This window comes from Lampetra planeri, chromosome 31 (assembly GCF_965212315.1).
Source record: "Lampetra planeri chromosome 31, kcLamPlan1.2.h2, whole genome shotgun sequence".
In the NCBI taxonomy this organism is placed as follows: Eukaryota; Metazoa; Chordata; class Hyperoartia; order Petromyzontiformes; family Petromyzontidae; genus Lampetra; species Lampetra planeri.
In genome coordinates this window covers 1,799,215-1,817,112 of record NC_136137.1, presented here as the reverse complement: position 1 = coordinate 1,817,112, position 17,898 = coordinate 1,799,215, and the positions used below count along the sequence as shown (strand labels likewise).

The following is a 17,898-nucleotide window of genomic DNA, read 5'->3' as shown; positions in this document are numbered from 1 at the left end:
GGATTTTTCTCTGGGTCCTCCGCTTTTTCATTCTACATTTATAATTAACAGGTATTGAAGGGTATTTGGCTGCTATACATTTCCACATGAGCTACTTCGTTGAGCTATCATTTGTGGCCAGGTCGCTTCTGAAAAAGAGCTATAAAGCTCACTGGGGGGCCTTACCTGGTAAAATTAAAACTAGTTTTGTTTAGTTTTAGTATCTGGGATGACACAATTAATAACAAAGTCTCACCGAGATCCTGCATTGGGATTCCATAAATGAGTCTTTGATTTAATGTGGGAGAAAACCGGACAACCCAGTTATAGTCAGAAATTCAAGAATCCATCGCTGTGCTATAATCTTCTGGCTGCCTTGCAGTCCAAGCCAACGACCACCTGGTATTTCCAGGCAGTCTCCAATGCAACCCTGAAATGAAAATCACTCCACTTAAAAACAAGGTCGAGTCACGGGTGACTAAGACCTGGATTCATAAGTGATGCTGGTTCAGTGTCTATGACATGGGCAATAACATTAGCCCACTGAGCGCCACCTCCGCACTTTATTTAAACCCACAGGAGGCCTATTCCCTGCGTCACAAGTCAGGTTTTTAGTGTAGGTCTTTTTTTTTTATTGCCGTAATGGTTAGCTCATTGAGAAGGAAATAAAATAGATGCTCAGGAAAACAGATGGGGGCGCTGAGTCAATATTTTGGCTCCGTCAGGACTTATCGCCATGTAAACATGGCGAGCCACTTTAATTAAAAAATTCGGACCCTTTGCACTTCTGCGCTCATGATCAGTTAAAGTAGCAGAGAGCAGTGTTTTATACGGCAATAATGCGAAGTGGCCAGGAAGTTTGTGCTGGAAATCCATTTAACGGCAGACAGTTCATTTACACGCTCGCTAACGGACTCGCTCCCCGGCTGCGCATTGTTGTCCTTACCACCGCCGCTACCGCAGGTCAATTTACGAGTCTAACCCCACGCAAAGCGTGGAGCTGCGGCGCGAGTGACCTCACGCCTTCATCCATTATCCACCAGACGTTCCACAAATAAAATAAACGGTCATCATCGTCGCTCTCACCCGCGCAGGGGACACCCCCCTTCCCAGTGCAGGGTGGGAGGTGGGGGGTGGCGTAGAGCCGCAGCTATAGCACTCGGCAAGGCACAATTTAGTAATTGCCGGTAATTCTTCAAATTTGGCCGTGCCCCAGATACATAATGGCCTACAATTGCAAGCGATGCCGTGGGACCTTTAGTGGTCCGCGCTGCTTGGCAGGCGACACCGCTCGCTCGACGGTGGATGTGTCCACAGAGTGGCGGCGTATTATTTAGATGAATTGGAACGGGAAATATTGGAAATCACAGGCCAGAAAACTCGTTGGCTTGTTAGACCGGTCTTTAATAGCACATTTTTGGCAATGCGAAGCGTAACTGGTCCCGCTGTTGTTTGCGAATACACCGACGTTAAGAATTAAGTCGGCCGGTGCTCCTAATTCTTTTCAAACCGGAGTTGTAGTTGGACTGCATCACTTCTTCTTTCGTACAGCTGATGCAGAGTAACAATGCCAATTTCACATTCAGGTGGTCAAGCCAGACAACCGTGTCAGGAGCAGCAGAGTATCGCTTTGTCTCTCTCGGATTTGTGGATCGGGAATTTCACCATTATATATATATATATTGTACGATCTGTTCTGGATGACTACAGTCGCACACTGCAGATTTTTCTTTTCCATTTGTGCATCAGGTATTTGCATCTGCCATGGTTTGTGCGTCTGTGGTTTAAGGTGGACCATGAGCTTCGCGGAAGATCAAAATCAGGTATCTTCTGTTGTAGGGAGTTATTTTTTACTCCCTACAGCTTTCCAAGCTTCATTGGGATTGAACGCGCACTTTGAAGGTTAAGTGGCACGAATGCAAAAGGGCCTTGCTGTGTCACTTCAAGCGCTGACGAGGGACGTTACCAAGGTCCTGATTAATGGGAAGGGGCGACAGTTTTTCTCGATTCGCACGACTTCCCGGAGGGTTGCAGAGTTGTGGCGGATGGGTGGGTGGAAAGAGTGTTGGGGTCGACTTGAGGGTTCAAGTGAAACACCGCATTGCAGTGTTCAATTGGACATCAACAAGTCGAGTGGGCGACTACTTCTGGTCCATAGCGGTGCACAGTACTCGGCTACAGAGAACACGAGGGCCATCGTTGATGTGCGTAGCACCAGTGCTGATGCTCCCCAGCTCGTGCTTTGCAGTTTTTGGATAAGGTTGTTCCTTGTTTTGGTCTTGACGCTACGTTTTTCAGGTGAAGGTTCGCGTGCGGCCCAGCTTCATTCCGAGATAGGTTGGAGTGGGGCCCAGGCACGGCAGCTGGAGTCTGTGAAGTCCAGGCCCTTCAATTCACTCAATCCACCGCTGACGTCTAGCTGAGTCTAAAGACTCTAGCAGGACATTTACAACTGGTTGTCCTGTTGGAGCAGGTCCTGGGTTCCTTTTGTCCAGCAGGGAGTGGATTATTTCCGGAAGCCTTTGGGGATGCTCTTCATGGCGGCTGCAGTAAAGAGGCCAACAAAACGGTGACAACAAAAGTCTGGTATCGCGGGAATTCGACTCGCCAATCTTTCTACAGCCTCATTATAGTGGTCCCCAGTCAGCTTTGACCAGGTTCCTCATCGGTATTCGTTTTGACAGATTTCAATTCTCATACATGTACAGCCCTTTTGCCAATCCACTGCTGGATGAGGGACTGCCCACACCGTGCGGGTCATGGGAGTTATTTTGACCTTACATCACCATGCCGGAAAGTGCCGGTTGGTGAAGGCGGGCAGCATAGACGTTGGCTCATGAATCACAATTAGTTGTGTGTGTGATCGTCAGTGCTGTGTGGGACGCTGGTTGTATAAACTCTTGGTAAAATTAGTCAACAACGATGATGAAGAAGGAGATTGTGGTAATGACCGCCAAATCATTACACTGGCAACAGAACAAATGTAAATACATTTTAAGTGTGCCAACATCTGCGCCCCCCCCACCCCCCTCATGCATCAAATATACAATTACGCACTTGAGCTTTGGCAAGTAAAAATATATCATTTATTTTAAAAAATCCTCAAGTAATTTTACTGCTCAACTTTTGCAATAGCGATTGTCATTCAAAAGGCAATTTTGCTCAAAATGCCACGTGCCAAATTAAGCAGAAGTCTTTTCGACGCAGTCCGAGGCTTGGCGTCAGAAATGATTTCATGTTAGCGCACCAGGCATTACAGGATGTGCACAGCCGCGCTCGTTGTGATTCTGTAGCACGTCCCGCCAACCCGCACAGTCCCAGGGCCTCGCTAGCAGACATGGGGTGGTGGTGTTTTTTTCTTCATTTTTCACTCCACTTCTCTCCTGCCGCCACCCAAAAATACATCACTTTGCACGATATCACTGGGCCGAGCGGCACAACAGAAAGAGAGCGAGAGAGCGCGAGAGCGAGAGGGGAGTTTGGGGGGGGTTTGGGGGGGGGATAGAAAACAGCGGCAAATTAAAAAAGGCTCCACGGATCGATGGGGCTTGCGGAGCTATCCTCTCCGTGGGCGATGCCGCCCCTGGGTCTGCCCTCTCGGCGCGCGCGGCTCGGCCCACATGGGCCGCACTTATCTCTCCACGGCCGCGGCCACAGCTAAGGGGGCGCGCGGAGGAGCGATGATGATGGTGGGGGCCGGTGGGAGGGAGTGGCAGGGGTTCAGGGACCCGCAGCTCCACGCGTCGTGCGGAGTCGCCACTCCGCCCCAGCGCAGCGGACGCTCGCGATGAGACACACCGCACGCGCTCGAGTGTGCGTATGTGCGTGTGTGAATGCCAGAACGTGGCGTCAGTGTCACAGTGGTTCGCACGCCGCCCCATGAATCAATAAACAAAAACCCCGACCGAGACTTGAATCAACACCTGCCTTCATTATGGGCACGGGCCCTTCATCACAGCAGCAGTGTGTGTGAGTGCGCGTGGTATATTTATAATTCCTATTCTTTCAAGTGCTTGCCGTTCGAATGCAACAATGGGTTGTTTTGACGCTGCCAATGCCACCAGGCTCGCCCCACGTTTAGCGATTCAAATCGCCTGTCCGTCCGTCAGCTCGGGGTGGGGGGATTCTCGACTGCCGACAGCCTACGGCGTCCCCACCTCAATAAAGCGCAAACAAAAGCCTCCGCGCGTCCCGTGCATCACATCTCGACCGCGCAAAACGGGTCTCCTTTACATTCCCTACCTACAAATTAGGCTTCGCCCGCGGGTAGAGGGGCTTCACTCGGAGTGACGCGACACCGAACCCCGACCGTCTGAGCCCCGTTGCCCACGCACGTACGCACGCGCACATGCACGCGCACACTCGCACGCACACACACACGCTTGGTCGCGCCGCTATTATGATGTAAAGTTCTGCGGTGCTAACGCTGCCACCGTCGCCGCCAGGCCCTCCTAATGAACGCGGGGAGGGAGCGACGCAGCGGGGAAGGAGAAGCGCAGGCAGCGTGCGCGGGCACGATTGGGGAGGGGGGGTTGGCGGCAGGGGACATACCGAAACTTCAAATGTCGCCTGTAATTAGGCGCGTGACAAAGTACCGCGAGCAGGCCAGGGTCATAATTCTAATGGGCGTGAGCGTGCTCCGAGATGAGCTCCTCATCCTCGTGAGGCGGCGGCGGCAGTGGCGGCAGTGGCGGCAGTGGCGGCGGCAGTGCGAGAAGCGGAGTGGTGTTTTTGGCGGAAACGCGCCAAAAAAAACTTGAATAAATCTTGAAATCTGCCCCGGCGCCAGGCTGCGACGGAGAGGCCTTGTGACTCGGTGGCGCGTTACGCAGACGCGGCGTCGCGCAAACCGCCAGAATTGTGCGCAACTTGCAAAAAAAATAAAAGTTGAATTTGAAAACAGAATGTAGCTTGCTAAAAGGATCATGTGTCTCACCTTGAAAACGGCAAAGGGCTTTGATTAAATTTTATGTCATAAATAGCTCAATAATTTGCGACACGCAGTAAAAAACCAAGATTGCCGGGAGCTTTGTTGTTCAATTAAAGAGAGCCGGGCTCTAAGCGCCATATTTTTTCAAGTGACAGCAGTTCAGACAAAGCTGTAAAGCCAGGGTGTGCTTGGTGCATAATGCCTACGTTGGAGCGCCGAGCCAACATGGCTGTAGTGCTGGGTTACATTGGAGAAACGAGACGCTTACACGATACCCCGAGCGCATTCCTAGAAATGCTACCAACTACGGAGTCGTCAAGCGTGATGACAAAAATAAAAATTATTCAATCGCTCAAGGGGGACTCTGGGATTCCAAATGTGATCATGCAGAGGATCAGCCATTGGCCTTTTGAGGGCAAATAACTTTGCCTACACGATGTTCTTTGTCGTCTCACGATGCATTGTGGGCCTTCCGGCTTTTGCATGCAGGTTCAATTTCTTAAACAGTGTTGACACATTTTCTGACAATACAGATTAAAAGAAAAATCAATGACAATCATAAAACAATTAAGGGGCATGAACAACACAGGACTGGGGTGAATGTAAGATGGCAAGTTAGAGACGCTTGAATGCCTTAATAATAATAACCGAGCGAACACACGCACACACACACACACTGGCCGTCGCCAGTGGCCCCCTAGGCGCCCGCTGGTGACAGCGAATTCCGCTTCAACGACGGCGGTTTCCTGCTCATAAAATTCCTGCGGCCCTCCCTCCAGGCCCGTCCGCCCATCCCTCCTCCAAAAAGCTGACGATCTGCACGGGGCCCCCACAACGGCCACAACAAACAAATGCACGGACGACGAAGACGACGAAGAAGACTACGACGAAGACTACGACGAAGACTACGACACCACCACCACCGCTCGCGCAGCGAACAGGTCGCACACCACCGCGGCACCCTCGTGGCGCTGCCGCGACCCGTCCGGGGGGCTCTTCATCTCGCGCCATTCATCTCGCGAGCTTAATTACGAGCGGCGCGGCCTCCCCGCGGTTACAACTGAGGCACCGCGCGCACGGGGGCCGTCTCATGTTGCACCAAAGGCGCCGTTATTATTTTGCGCGCCGCTAAATAACGCGATCACTTGTTAGATGAGCCTCGGCGGTGAGATGAAAAAGCAGCCGACATGAAGAGTAACCGCGGCGATTGGAGTGAGTGGATTTCTACTTGCCCACAAGCTGTTATGTTTAAAAGTCTTTGCCGCAAGTGTAGTGCATTAAACTTTTGCTCGGCGAAAAAAAAACTTAAAAGAAATCGTGTTTTTTATTGTAATAGGGGGAGAAAAATTGCGCGTACTCAAAAGAAAAAAAAAATACAAACCCAAAAGCGCTTAACGTGCAATTGAAATCTGGCAGACAAGCCGACATTTAAATGCGGCACACAAATGTGATTTTAATATGACTGTTGCGGCGAATTAAGCGTGTGACGGATGAAAATAAGTGCAGGGGACCTCAGACAACAAAACCCTTTTCTTCTGTGCGGCCGGGGCATTCCGAGCGAGAATCGTTCTCCGCGATCCGCGAATTTTTTTCCCACGAGCATCAGGCTCGCGGTTCAACGAGCGAGCCGGCGAGCGCGCACGGAGGGGGGGGAGGGGGGCAGACGGTCCCCGCGGAAGGTGCAGGCCGGAGAGGCCGGAGGGAAAACATGTCAGGGGCGGCCGTCAGCCGGGGCCAGCCCACCACAGCCGCGCGTTTTTTAGGAAACGCTTTGGAGGAAAGGGGGTGGACGGGGCTTCTCCGGGGTCAGCAGGTGGGATCAGCCGGGAATTCTGGGAGGACGGAACGCGCGTGCCCCCCCCCCCCCCCCCCTCTTTGAAGGGCTCACCTGGAAGGGCTCTGCGTTCCGCACGGCACATTCCCCGTGGGGATAAACAAAAAATATTTAAAATTAAAACGGGAAAGGGGGAGGGGGCAAGGTGAAGGGAGGGGGGCGGTGCAGCCGACACATGGCTAAGCCACCGTTGCACGTGCACGCACAACCTCGTGTGTACGTGTGTACGTGTGTGCGTGTGCGCGTGTGCGTGTGTATGTGTGTACGTGTGTACGTGTGTACGTGTGTGCGTGTGCGCGCGTGTGTGTGTGTGCACTCGTAGATTCCTGGCCACGGCCAACGTCAGTGGCGAGTGATATCCTGAACCGGTGCTGGGGCCTGCCCCCTTAAATTTGTGCGTGTGTAATCGTCAGCACTGGGAAGACAAAGGCGGTCACACCACCGCCCCCCCCTCCGTGTGCTCACTAACAGCACGTGCCCCCAACAGTCTGAAAACGGCTAAAAGGAGGACGTTTGTCGCTGTGAAGTAAGTTAGGGGTAAAGCCCATCGCTAATATAATTTTTGCCACCGAGTCGAGCCCAGCAGTAATCAGCAATGCCATGAATCTATCGGTTTAGCAGCTGCCCTGGCTGCGTAAGTTTCGCTCGTTCTCGTTCCTTCACATGTCCAAGGTCATTTTAAAGAGCGGTGTAATAATCTCACCCCCCCCCCCCGCACGCCACTTTCGCCTTTCAATGAATATCCGTGATCCCGGGTCGCAATTTCATTTAACAATCTATTATTATTATTATTCGTTTTACACTGTAGCGGCTCCAGAAGAGGGGGCCATCATGTGAACCCCCCTCAAGTACGCCGTGTGTAGGAATCGACACGCGCCGGCTCCCACACACATGCTACGATGCGCGTTTCGTGAGCTGATATTAAATCGATGGACCGATGCGTCGTTACACCACTGGTTCTGAACGCGTCAACTTTTAATTGACGTGATGCATTCATGAAGAGTTAAACTACTAGCAAAGGGGGACGCAGTCCAAAGAGCAAACGGCTATTGAATTGCAGCTACGTACGGAGGGTGCGTGGCGCACGTGAGTTTGAAGCTTCGTGAATGAAAAACAAAGACTTTCAATTGACGTTCGCGAGCGTCCTCGTGATGTCCTAAAAGAAAAGTTAAAACCTCGTTCAACGTCAATAAATCTTACGAATAAAATCGCGCAACCTGGGACTCACAGCCTCGGTTGTGTAGCGACAAGTTAAGAGCTTTAAATTCATCTTCCTTGAGCAAAAGTTCATAATCGAGGATTTTTGGGTTAGATCACGCAAACCCGCCACCACCCGACACAGGCAATTAGTAAGGTTTGTCACGTGTTAGAGAGCAAATCCACAACATTTACAATAAATTTGCTCTCCAACATACTGGTGTGCTGTTCAAGTAACGAATGGGCATGTTCTGTTTACGTGACAAACCTTACCAATTGGCTGTGTCGGGTGGTGGCGGGTTTAACGACACATTTATATTTACGCGATCCAACTAAAAAAACCTGGACTATGGGAGATATTGGTCGCGAAAGCCTACATGTTAAACTGAGCAAAAGTTATATTCCACCGCTGAAGGACGCGGGTTGCATCGACTGCATTCATAAAATGTCGGACGCTTGTAAACGTACGCACCTCGCATTAAAAACGCTTCTAATTTACTTTCAATGTGACGTGTAAATAACACTGACCGTGCACTGCGCACACACACACCTTAAATTCTATCCCAAAAAATGTCAGTTGTTTGGCATTAACGCACAAAATATTACGAGGGTTATTACCCGCAAAGTGGACGGACGTGCGTTTCTCTCAGCCGCCCCCTCGTCCCGTCCCTGCTCGCGAGTATTTTTACTTTAAAAAAAAAACCTTGTTGATGCGGCAGCTGGCTAATACTGTTTTTGTTTGAAGCACAGCCCTAACTCGCTGTCAATCCACGGGCTTAGACACCTGGGCCCGTCCCTTAATAGTGGCTCAAAAAGGTTTATTTCCACGGCGAAAAACACCACGTGTATTTTACAACACAGCCCTCGCCAAGAGCAAGGTTCTTTTGGGAAAGAAATTGACAAAGAGATCCGGGGGGGCCGTCACAAAAGCCGCCATCAAGGGGCGCGCGCACGGAGGGGCGAGCGCGTCATCGCGACGCCGATCTGTGTAATGACAACAGCAGCGGATCTACCCTCGCAGAGCGACAGCTTCACCACACACACCGCCGGGGGTCTGTTTTAGCGAGGGCCCTGCCTTTAAGACGTTCGGTCGATCGCTACTTCGGTATTCTTGTGTGTGTGGACGAAAAACTGGAGCGCTTGTGAGAAAACCCCATAAACGAAGGGGAATGTTCAAATTCCACAGAGGTAACCTTTAAATACAAGATCACCTACTTGCTGTGCTGCCTCATGCACACACCATTTAATATGCTCCCGTTTATAGGCGTCTCAAAGACAAAGACCCCCCCCCCCACCCCCGTATCGGCTACAAAGGACTGTTGGGGCAAATGCTCTTATTGAGTACCTATGACGGCTGGCATGGCACACGAGGGGGTGGATGGCCAACACCACATCTGGCCAGTTTCCACATCGTACCGGGTACTAATTTCATGGTGAGTTGACCTACACGAGTCGCAGGACCGGTTCCGTTTGCCACTGATATTGGCCGCGAGCGGGAATTGAACAATGATCACCGGGCTCACAGCCTTGTATGCTAACCACTGCTCCACCGGTGTCTCGCACGAACACGGAACGATGGCTCCCTATAAACGCGATATCCAACAACCCCAAGGACCGAAGGACCGAAGCCCCACGAGCAATTACAAAACAAAATCAAATCAATCCCAACACGCAACGGCTCGGGCGGAACGGAACACGACCGCAGCGCGCGGAGGACGGAGTCTCGTTCCGGCGCCCGTCGTCACCCGGGGCCCCGGTGCTCCGAGAGCGAGCGAGCGAGCGAGCGCGGCCGTCAGCGTGGGGAGAGAGTGGGGAGCGACCGATGGGGGAGCGGGAAGCGTGGGAACAGCACGGTGATTACACGGCTGTTAGCCAGCACGTGAGCCGTTTTACGGCGAGCGCGCGGTGGGAGAATTTATATTAGCGAATTACGTTTACACTTCGCGCGAAACCCCGATGGGTCCTTTAAGAGATGAACCTGCCAGGCTGTGGATTCATGTCCCGTGACCCCGAGTTAAAGAGAATCCTTTTATATCCCCCCCCCCCGTCCACGTTGTTATATTTTTTTCGATATAATTTGTTTAAGTTGCGCCCCGAGACGCGGTGAGGGCGTCGGGGTTTTTCTTGCGCGTGCTATCACCGCATCGTCGCCGCATCATCGATTTCGCAGTTTGTCTTTTATGAGCGAGACAAGTGTGGGAATATAAGTGTGTATTTTGTCGATCGATTCTGGCGCGATGGTAATTGTTTTAGAGGGTGATTCACAGGCAACCTTCGTAATTATTCCCAACGCTGAATGTGATTTCGATTGACCTGCATTTTACGATTACTGCTGTTATCTGTTACGCTGTAAAACTTCTGTAATATTTGGTAATAGCTTCAGAATACGAACATTACCCTGTTATCTTAAGACTGTTAGATTTTGTGCACCAAGAACTTAATCAATAATACATGCAAATGCATATTATTAAAGTTATTGTATATTATAAATTAGTTTCTTTGCTATTCGTATTTTTAAAAATGTAATCATTCATTAATTTGATAATTAATTGATTTTACACATCTGCAAACGACAGTGCCAATATCAGGATCAGGCTTCATTCACGTGGACATTGTAATTATCAATACATTTGTCAACAGCTTGGAAGTTTGCGGCCGAGTTTTGCCACACTGCTCATTGACCATCGGTATGAGCCATGGTCTATCTACTGCTGAACCAAAGCCTCTCGCATATTAGCGGAGACCTGAGAACACAGACTCCCGTTCCCGATATCTGCAGGCAGTAAGCATCACAGCCAGGAATCTAACCCAGATTAGTGGTGGTACAGCACAGCGCCCTAAACACTCCGGATACAACTTCCCCACGCACGCACGCACTCGCAACCTCGGCTCACACAAACTCGGCGCAATTGATTTGTCAACGTCAAAGCGCCAGGCTCGGTCGCTCGCAACAGAGGCCTCTAGAAACCGCAGCCCGGCGCGTAATTTACGTGAGGAGTGCCGACCGCGACTTTACGGTGGCGCCACCGCCGCCACCGCCGACGCGCAGACACGCAGCTATGCGTCCAGCGAGCCGCCTCGCCACAGCAACATTCCTCCAGACCCCCCCCCTTCCTCCACTCGCTATCCTCCCCTCCGCCCCCTCACTGCGTACGGCGCCAAATCCTGTCGCCGCCCGGGCGAAAACAGTAATCATGCGGGGCACTCATAACGCCCGTAAGCTGCCGTGATGGAAGGGGGGGGGGAGGAGGACTGAACTAGGGTGGAGCGGGGTGGAGCAGGGTGGAGTGGGGTAGAGCGGGGTGGAGCGGGGTGGAGCGGGGTGGAATGGGGTAAAGTGGGGTGGAGCGGGGAGGAGTGGGGAGGAGCGGGGTATAGCGGCGAGGGCTGCTCCTTGTGGAGATTGTGCAACTTGGCCGAACCGTGGGCTCTGCCCGAGGGGCAATGGAATTAACGACGATTATTGGCAGCAATTTGGCCGTCTGAATGACGGGGACCAAACGCGCGTCTTTTGTCGTCAACAACGGCAAACAAATTGCGAGTGCCAGGAGGGGGAGGATGGGGGGGGCAGCAGCGTGCTCTTCAGAGTGAGCGCTTGAACGTCAACGAACAAAAGCTGATTAAAATAAAACCTTATTTTTAAATTTCCAAATGTTCATCCTGTTCTTTTGTTAAATGGGGGGGCGGGGGGCGGCGGCGGACCTTACTTCTTGACACTTGTGATGTTTAAAACACGCAACCGGATTGACACGAACACGAAAATTGTCCACCTTGTAGTGCGCAGGTCGTTTACACGAGAGTGGCGTCGGCCGCGCTCGGGCAGGACGAGCAGCGTGCGGGTCCGGCACGACGACGCAGTGACGGCCAGGAGGGGGGACACGCCCGAGGGGACGTCCACCGCGCAAGCGATGGAACGATTAATATCCGCTCGTGCAAAGGCAATCGGTGGATTTCGCATAGCGAGACTGAGGGATGGTCGCGGTGGGGAGGACTTCATCCAGCAGTAGATCGATTGATCCGGGCAAATCATGATGGTGGTGGCAACCTCAATATTTGACAATGTGGATTTTCAAACATCCAATCGTATGAAAGCTAACACGAAAAAGGCCAACTTGTCAAATCAACAAGCTTGTTTTTGTTTTGTTATTTTTTTTATGTACAGCTGAAACGTGGGGTGTGTTGAGACCGTGGCCATTTGCCCGGGTTACAGATAAAAAAAATCATAATCTTGCAGTGGAATTCGAAATGTTTTTTTTTGGACAAGCGCTCATAAAGGGCCGTTCCTGCGACAGACATGGCTCCAACGCAAAGCAGCCAGGACCCGGGACCCGGGGCACGCGCGCGAGCAAAAACGTTTACGAGGAAGCGGCGGCAATGGAAGGCGATGATTTGATGGTGACTGTTTGCGGTGAAACGCGGCCAAGAGTGCAAACGTGTCCGCCTCGTGGAGGCACACCTGCCTGTCCACTGGCCCCGTCGGTTCTCGGATTTATTCCCGAGCGCTCCCTCGACACACACGCAGACAAGACGCGGAAATCTCGCTTACATCGGCAACGCCGTTCTTGGGGCATGAGATGACCTGCCATTATATTGTCGGAGGAATCCACGAAGGCGCCAAAAAACATTCTTGTTGCGTAACGCTGTGTGGAAGCTACCTGGTCTGTCACTCGGCATGAAGCTTCAGGTTTTCTCGGCCACAGTCATTCCCTCCCTTCTCTACGCTTGCGAAACGTGGACCCCCCCCCTAATGGAACATCTTCGCCAGTTAGAAACATTTAGGCTGTCCTGCCTACGATCAGTCCTGGGTTTAACCAGGCTGGATTGTGTGAGGAGCTCACAAATCCTTGAAAAATCTGAACAAAGTCCCATCGGTGAGCTCCTCTAGCAGGCAAGGATGGGTCGGCTGGGCCATGTAGCCCGCATCCCCAGCCACCGCATGCCTAAACAGTTCAGCCGGATCGAGGGGGCTAGACGGGTGTGGTACGGGCTAGAGAAGAGATGGAGTGATGTGGTACAGGAGGACGTGGAGCTGAGTGGACTTGCCGATGACTGGTACCAGCGGTGTCAAGATCGGCGTCAGTGGAGGAGGCTCGTGAAGGACGCTACTGGGCAGTTGGAGGCAGTCACCCTCCAACAACAACGGAGGAGCGACGCTCACAACAACAAGCGGAGCGCCGGCTGGCTAAAGCACAGCAAGTTGGCACAGTAGGGGGCACAGGTGGTGCATCAGCCAGTCGTCTCAGTCAGTCGACCTGTGCCATCTGGGTCTGCCCCGTGACCTTCTGCCAGCGGGCATTCGACACTTCATGTGGCCTCAAGGTGCACATTGCCTGGCACAAGCGTCGTGGTGATGTCACCGCCACTTCGTGGCATATGGCGGTTGTTGTTGTTGTGGCAGGGCGCGTGTGGCAGTGTGTGCGTGGCAGGGCACGAGCGGTAGTGGTTGCGGGGCACACTACATGGGCCTTTCCTCGGCTCATCATCAAAATGTCAGCTCGCCATGTCGGCAAATCGAAAGGGGGGGGGACACACACACTCATCTGATTAAAGGCAGGAAGCACAACTGCGGCTACTCCGACCACACTCGTAGCGGGAACAATGATGAATTCTGGTCTCGGAAGCGCCTCCGCGACTACAATCACGGGCGGCGAGCGCCAAAGGGCGGCCGCATCGCTCCATGCCCGCCTCCCCACGCCAGACGATGCTTAAGGTCAAGCTGCCCCGGGGGCCCAACACACAAGGGGCCACTGCGTTCGGCTTCCGTTCGCAAAGTCGTGCAGCCGTCACACACGTGGTATGAACTTCACCGACGCTGACGATTAAGACGACGATGATGATCATCATTAGAATTACGACCAAGTGTTTTTTGTGCACATAACGCGATGTACGTGCGTATGTACATTGAACTTCTTTCGCACCGTACTTAGCCAACCGTGCTAATCGGAGGTTCGGGGGAAAGACAACAAACTAAACACAAAAGGCAGTGTGGCCTTGAAGAAATTGTTGGGCTGTTAGCAAGGACCTGTTAAGGCGAGCACGGCGCACGAGGGGGTGGTGTGGCCCCACAAACAAAGAGTGTGAATCGCCCAGGTAATTGCCGAGTGTAGGGGGGAGAAATGAGAAAGGTGAGAGTGACGGCAGGAGGGAGGGGAGAGCACAGATGTAATTTTGTCTGCCACCGCCCGCCCCTCCGCCCCAACTTCAACCCCCACTCTCACCCCCCCCCCCCCGCCGTCGCCCCCCCCACCTCTGCGCACCCCCTTCGCCGCCTGGGCACTGAGAGGGGACTCACGACGGGGCGAGGAGTGCGGCGGCGGCAGCGAGACAACGCCACAGGGGACAGAGGCGCCGACGCGGTCTCGCCATGCCTATCACAGGGTGGAGTGTGGTGGCAGAGTGCCTGTGGCAGGGTGCGTGTGGTAGTGTGCGTATGTCAGGGTGGGGAGCGGTAATGTAGCGGTTAGCGCGCTGCGCATTGAACCCGACGACCCGGGTTCGATTCCCGCTCACGGCCAACACCAGTGACGATTATATGAACCGGTCCTGGCCATCCCCTAGGTCGACTCAGCCTCAAATGAGTAACTTGTGCGATGTGTTAGCATCGCCACTGGGGAGACAAAGGCGGTCGGGCGTGGTGCTGGCCACCCACCCCCTTGTGTACCGTTCCGGCCTTCATAGGTGCTCCATAACAGCACTTGCCCCTACAGTCTGTTAAGGCTATAAGGGGGGATCTTTGTCTTTTTTGTGTCAGGGTGCATGTGGTAGTGTGTGCATGGCAGGTGCAGCAGGCCGTGTGGTGTGCAAACATCAGCACTAAGGAGACAAAGCATGGCTTACAGAAGTAGGCGAACACTGTATGTGGTAAAGTCACATCGTTATTCTAATTGCTCAACATTTGACAGTCAAAGTGCCGTGTTCAATCAAATCAAGGTCTTCCACGCATGGGTGTGTACTCATGACTCGTGAGTGTATACCAGCCACGCCATCCCTCCGTGCGCTGTTCGCCTTAATAGACATTCGCGATAGGCACTTTTGTCCCCCGGAGTCCATAAGGCCAAAGAGGACATGTTTACACTTCATCCAAATTCATAATACATTATCCAGAAAAGCTTCGGCGAGTCTGAATTTCGTGAGAGCGTGTAACTTGATATTTGACAAGTGCTAGCAGAAAACCAAAGGATCCCGGAGAAACCTTACAAGTCAACAACACTCATTGATGACTCCCAGGCAGGATGACCCCCTCCTGCCAAGGAGCCCTGAGACTCAGAGGAGGCTTTTCTGCCGAGTTGGAGAATGCGCTCCTTCAAAACCGTGGGGTCGTGGGTTCGCACCCCGGTCAGGGATTGGCTCGGCCCTTCACAGTTCAAGCATCGACAAAATGAGTACCAATTTGAGGGCAGTCGGCAGTGGTTGTCCTACGGATAGACTCGCCGCCTGCCATCGGAATGTGGCATTCCCACCAATGGCTCGTAGCTGCAAACACAAGAGGGGTTCCCCGCCCTGCGTTCACGTAAGCGGGACAGCACCGATTTCAACTTGAGCGTAACAAAACAAAGAAGCAGATATTACGTCGCCCCCCCTCCCCACTTCCCAAATCTGTCACCTCCACATCAAAAATAAAATCACCTCATGCACACCCCCATCAGCCACACGGCCTTCCGGGAGAGTATAAATTCAGCAACATTGGTTCGACACGGGCATACTCGGCACCGGATGCCAGGTGCCCATAGGCAAGGGCCCTCCTCCCTCTCTCTCACATGTGGGCCCGAGCACGTTAATTATTTTAATTGTAATAAACACTGAATTTCAAGCCGATGTCTCCGCCGAGGCTCACCACTTGTTCTTCTTGCGGATGTAGTCTTTCTCGGACAGGTTCACCAGGTAGACCATGGGCTTGGAGGTGAGGAGCAGGTGCTTGTTTAGAACCTCGATCTGCGGGCACACGGGCGAGACGGCGGACACGGTGAAGCCTCCTCCGCCCTGACAACGTCGCAACCCTCGGGGCCAGCAACACAAGCAACCGTCATCACGCGTTGACTGCTCCAGCAAAATAACTGAAGCAGTAATTTTGCTGAAGCAGTAATTTTTCTGAAGCAGGCAACACCTAATGACGGTTGCTTGTGTTGCTTCCGAAACGTCGTGATTTAATTCAGTTGTTTTCTTTTTCACCTACGTGACTTCACCCAAGTCAGGAATCGTTCATTGTTTGAATCACAATGGAATGTTCCAAACGAATGCACCGACTGGCACGTGCGAACCTTCGAGCCGCGTGGCTCGCGCGACTCTTGATGGATCCCCGGCAGCCATGCTGAGGCACACGCGGCAGGCCTAAACCGCCACGTGAAACCCCTGCGCCCCTGTGCCTCGGTGATCGCTTGCTGGTGACACTGCTGGTGTAACGGACTCCACGGGAGGGGACTCAACAGGGAATTTGGCCTACTCTTCTACACTCGCCAGACCTCTTGGAAGACTTGAGAGTTACCCTTTTATCTGGCAACAAAACTGTTTCCAGATAAAAGGGTAAAAAATTAATTATCATAGTTTGCTACTGGCAAAGGAGGTTCCAATGGTGTAAATGCTTACCCCGAGCTCTCACTCTGATGGTGCATTGTCTTTGAGTTTTGCGCCTTTTGGCGGCATCTGGTCCAACACCGTGTGAGACTAGCCTCTAGGAAAAGCTGTCTCGGGTGTGGACCAATCAATTTCAAGGACAGTGCATACATTATCAGAGTTGTGTTTTTTGTTTGCATTCCGACCGCAGTTACCCACACTTTATAACGCACATATGTATGTTAAACTTCTTTCGCACCTTACGTAGCTGACCGTGCTAATCGGAGGTGCGAGGGAAGAACAACAAACTGCTTTTTTGCGTTTAGTTTGTTGCTGTCCTTCCCCTGCACCTCCGACAAGCACGATTGGCTATGTACAGTACAAAAGAAGTTCAACATACAAACAACAACGTGACCTGCCGATTGGCTAACTGTGGTGAACCCGTTTACAACCTCTGGGCGGGCAGAGACGGGGAGATTTAAGAAACTTGCCCCATTGTTTCAACCGTCTCGCCAGGAGGTCAAATCAAATTGACGACCTCTGGACCGCAGCGTTAACCATTAACACCATGGCAGCACCCCCTCAAGAATATCGACTATCATTGTTTAAAGTATTATTATTATTATTATTAATCTCACAATGTGTATATCGATCAGGTGTGATTGCATATGAATCATATTTACGACATATGTACAATACGTGCAAATTACGTGCTCGGCTAATGCATTAACACAAATGCATGCTGATTACATGCACAATAAATTATACGGTAGGTTACACGTGGGCTAATGGAGCGAACAAAACTCCACAAGGGAGACGGAACAAAGGATGAGCGATACAACGGGACGTGAAACACGAGAGGCGGAAAGTCGTCGGCGTTCCAGTTGGAGCGCGAGCCCTCATCCCGACAACTCCACGTGCCGTCACGCCTCTACGAGTGACCCAGGCCTGCCGCTGTGGCTTCATCCAAGTCAATTTGAAGGACGAATTCTATTCTAACAATTTTCATTTTATTTTTCAAATAAAATTTTTACTATGCTTATTTTACCAGGTAAGGCCCACTGGGCCATACAGTGACCCGGCTATTACAATTGATCGCCCGACGAAGTGGCTTGTCGCGTTAAGATTTTACAAATACTCTGAAACGGCAATCACAACAACAGAAACATAATGCCAACAGGCACATTCACGTCGACAACGACGACAAGTTGCACGTAAAGTGTGCGAGAGGGGTGTGCGTTCTTTATTACACGCGGAAGACTGACCCCACTGCGATGCTTCAACGTAGGTGGCAAGGGTTCCCAAAAGTCCGTGGAACGTTCGCAAAATCGGCGAGCGCGTGAAAATACAAGCGCAGCGTGTGAGATGTCGAATTGTCTTCAGGATTAAAAGTAAAAATGTGGATTCA

General features: G+C 52.0%; 1 protein-coding gene across 3 annotated transcripts in view; it reads right to left on the bottom strand.

The window, feature by feature from the left end:
* OLA1 (Obg like ATPase 1) overlaps positions 1 to 17,898 on the bottom strand; it is a 69,346-nt gene that overhangs the window by 15,140 nt on the left and 36,308 nt on the right. For all 3 annotated transcript variants that reach the window (XM_078608944.1, XM_078608943.1, XM_078608942.1), the window contains exon 7: positions 15,775 to 15,872. In XM_078608944.1, the coding sequence (XP_078465070.1) occupies positions 15,775 to 15,872 (98 nt within the window). The remainder of the gene's footprint in view (positions 1 to 15,774; positions 15,873 to 17,898) is intronic.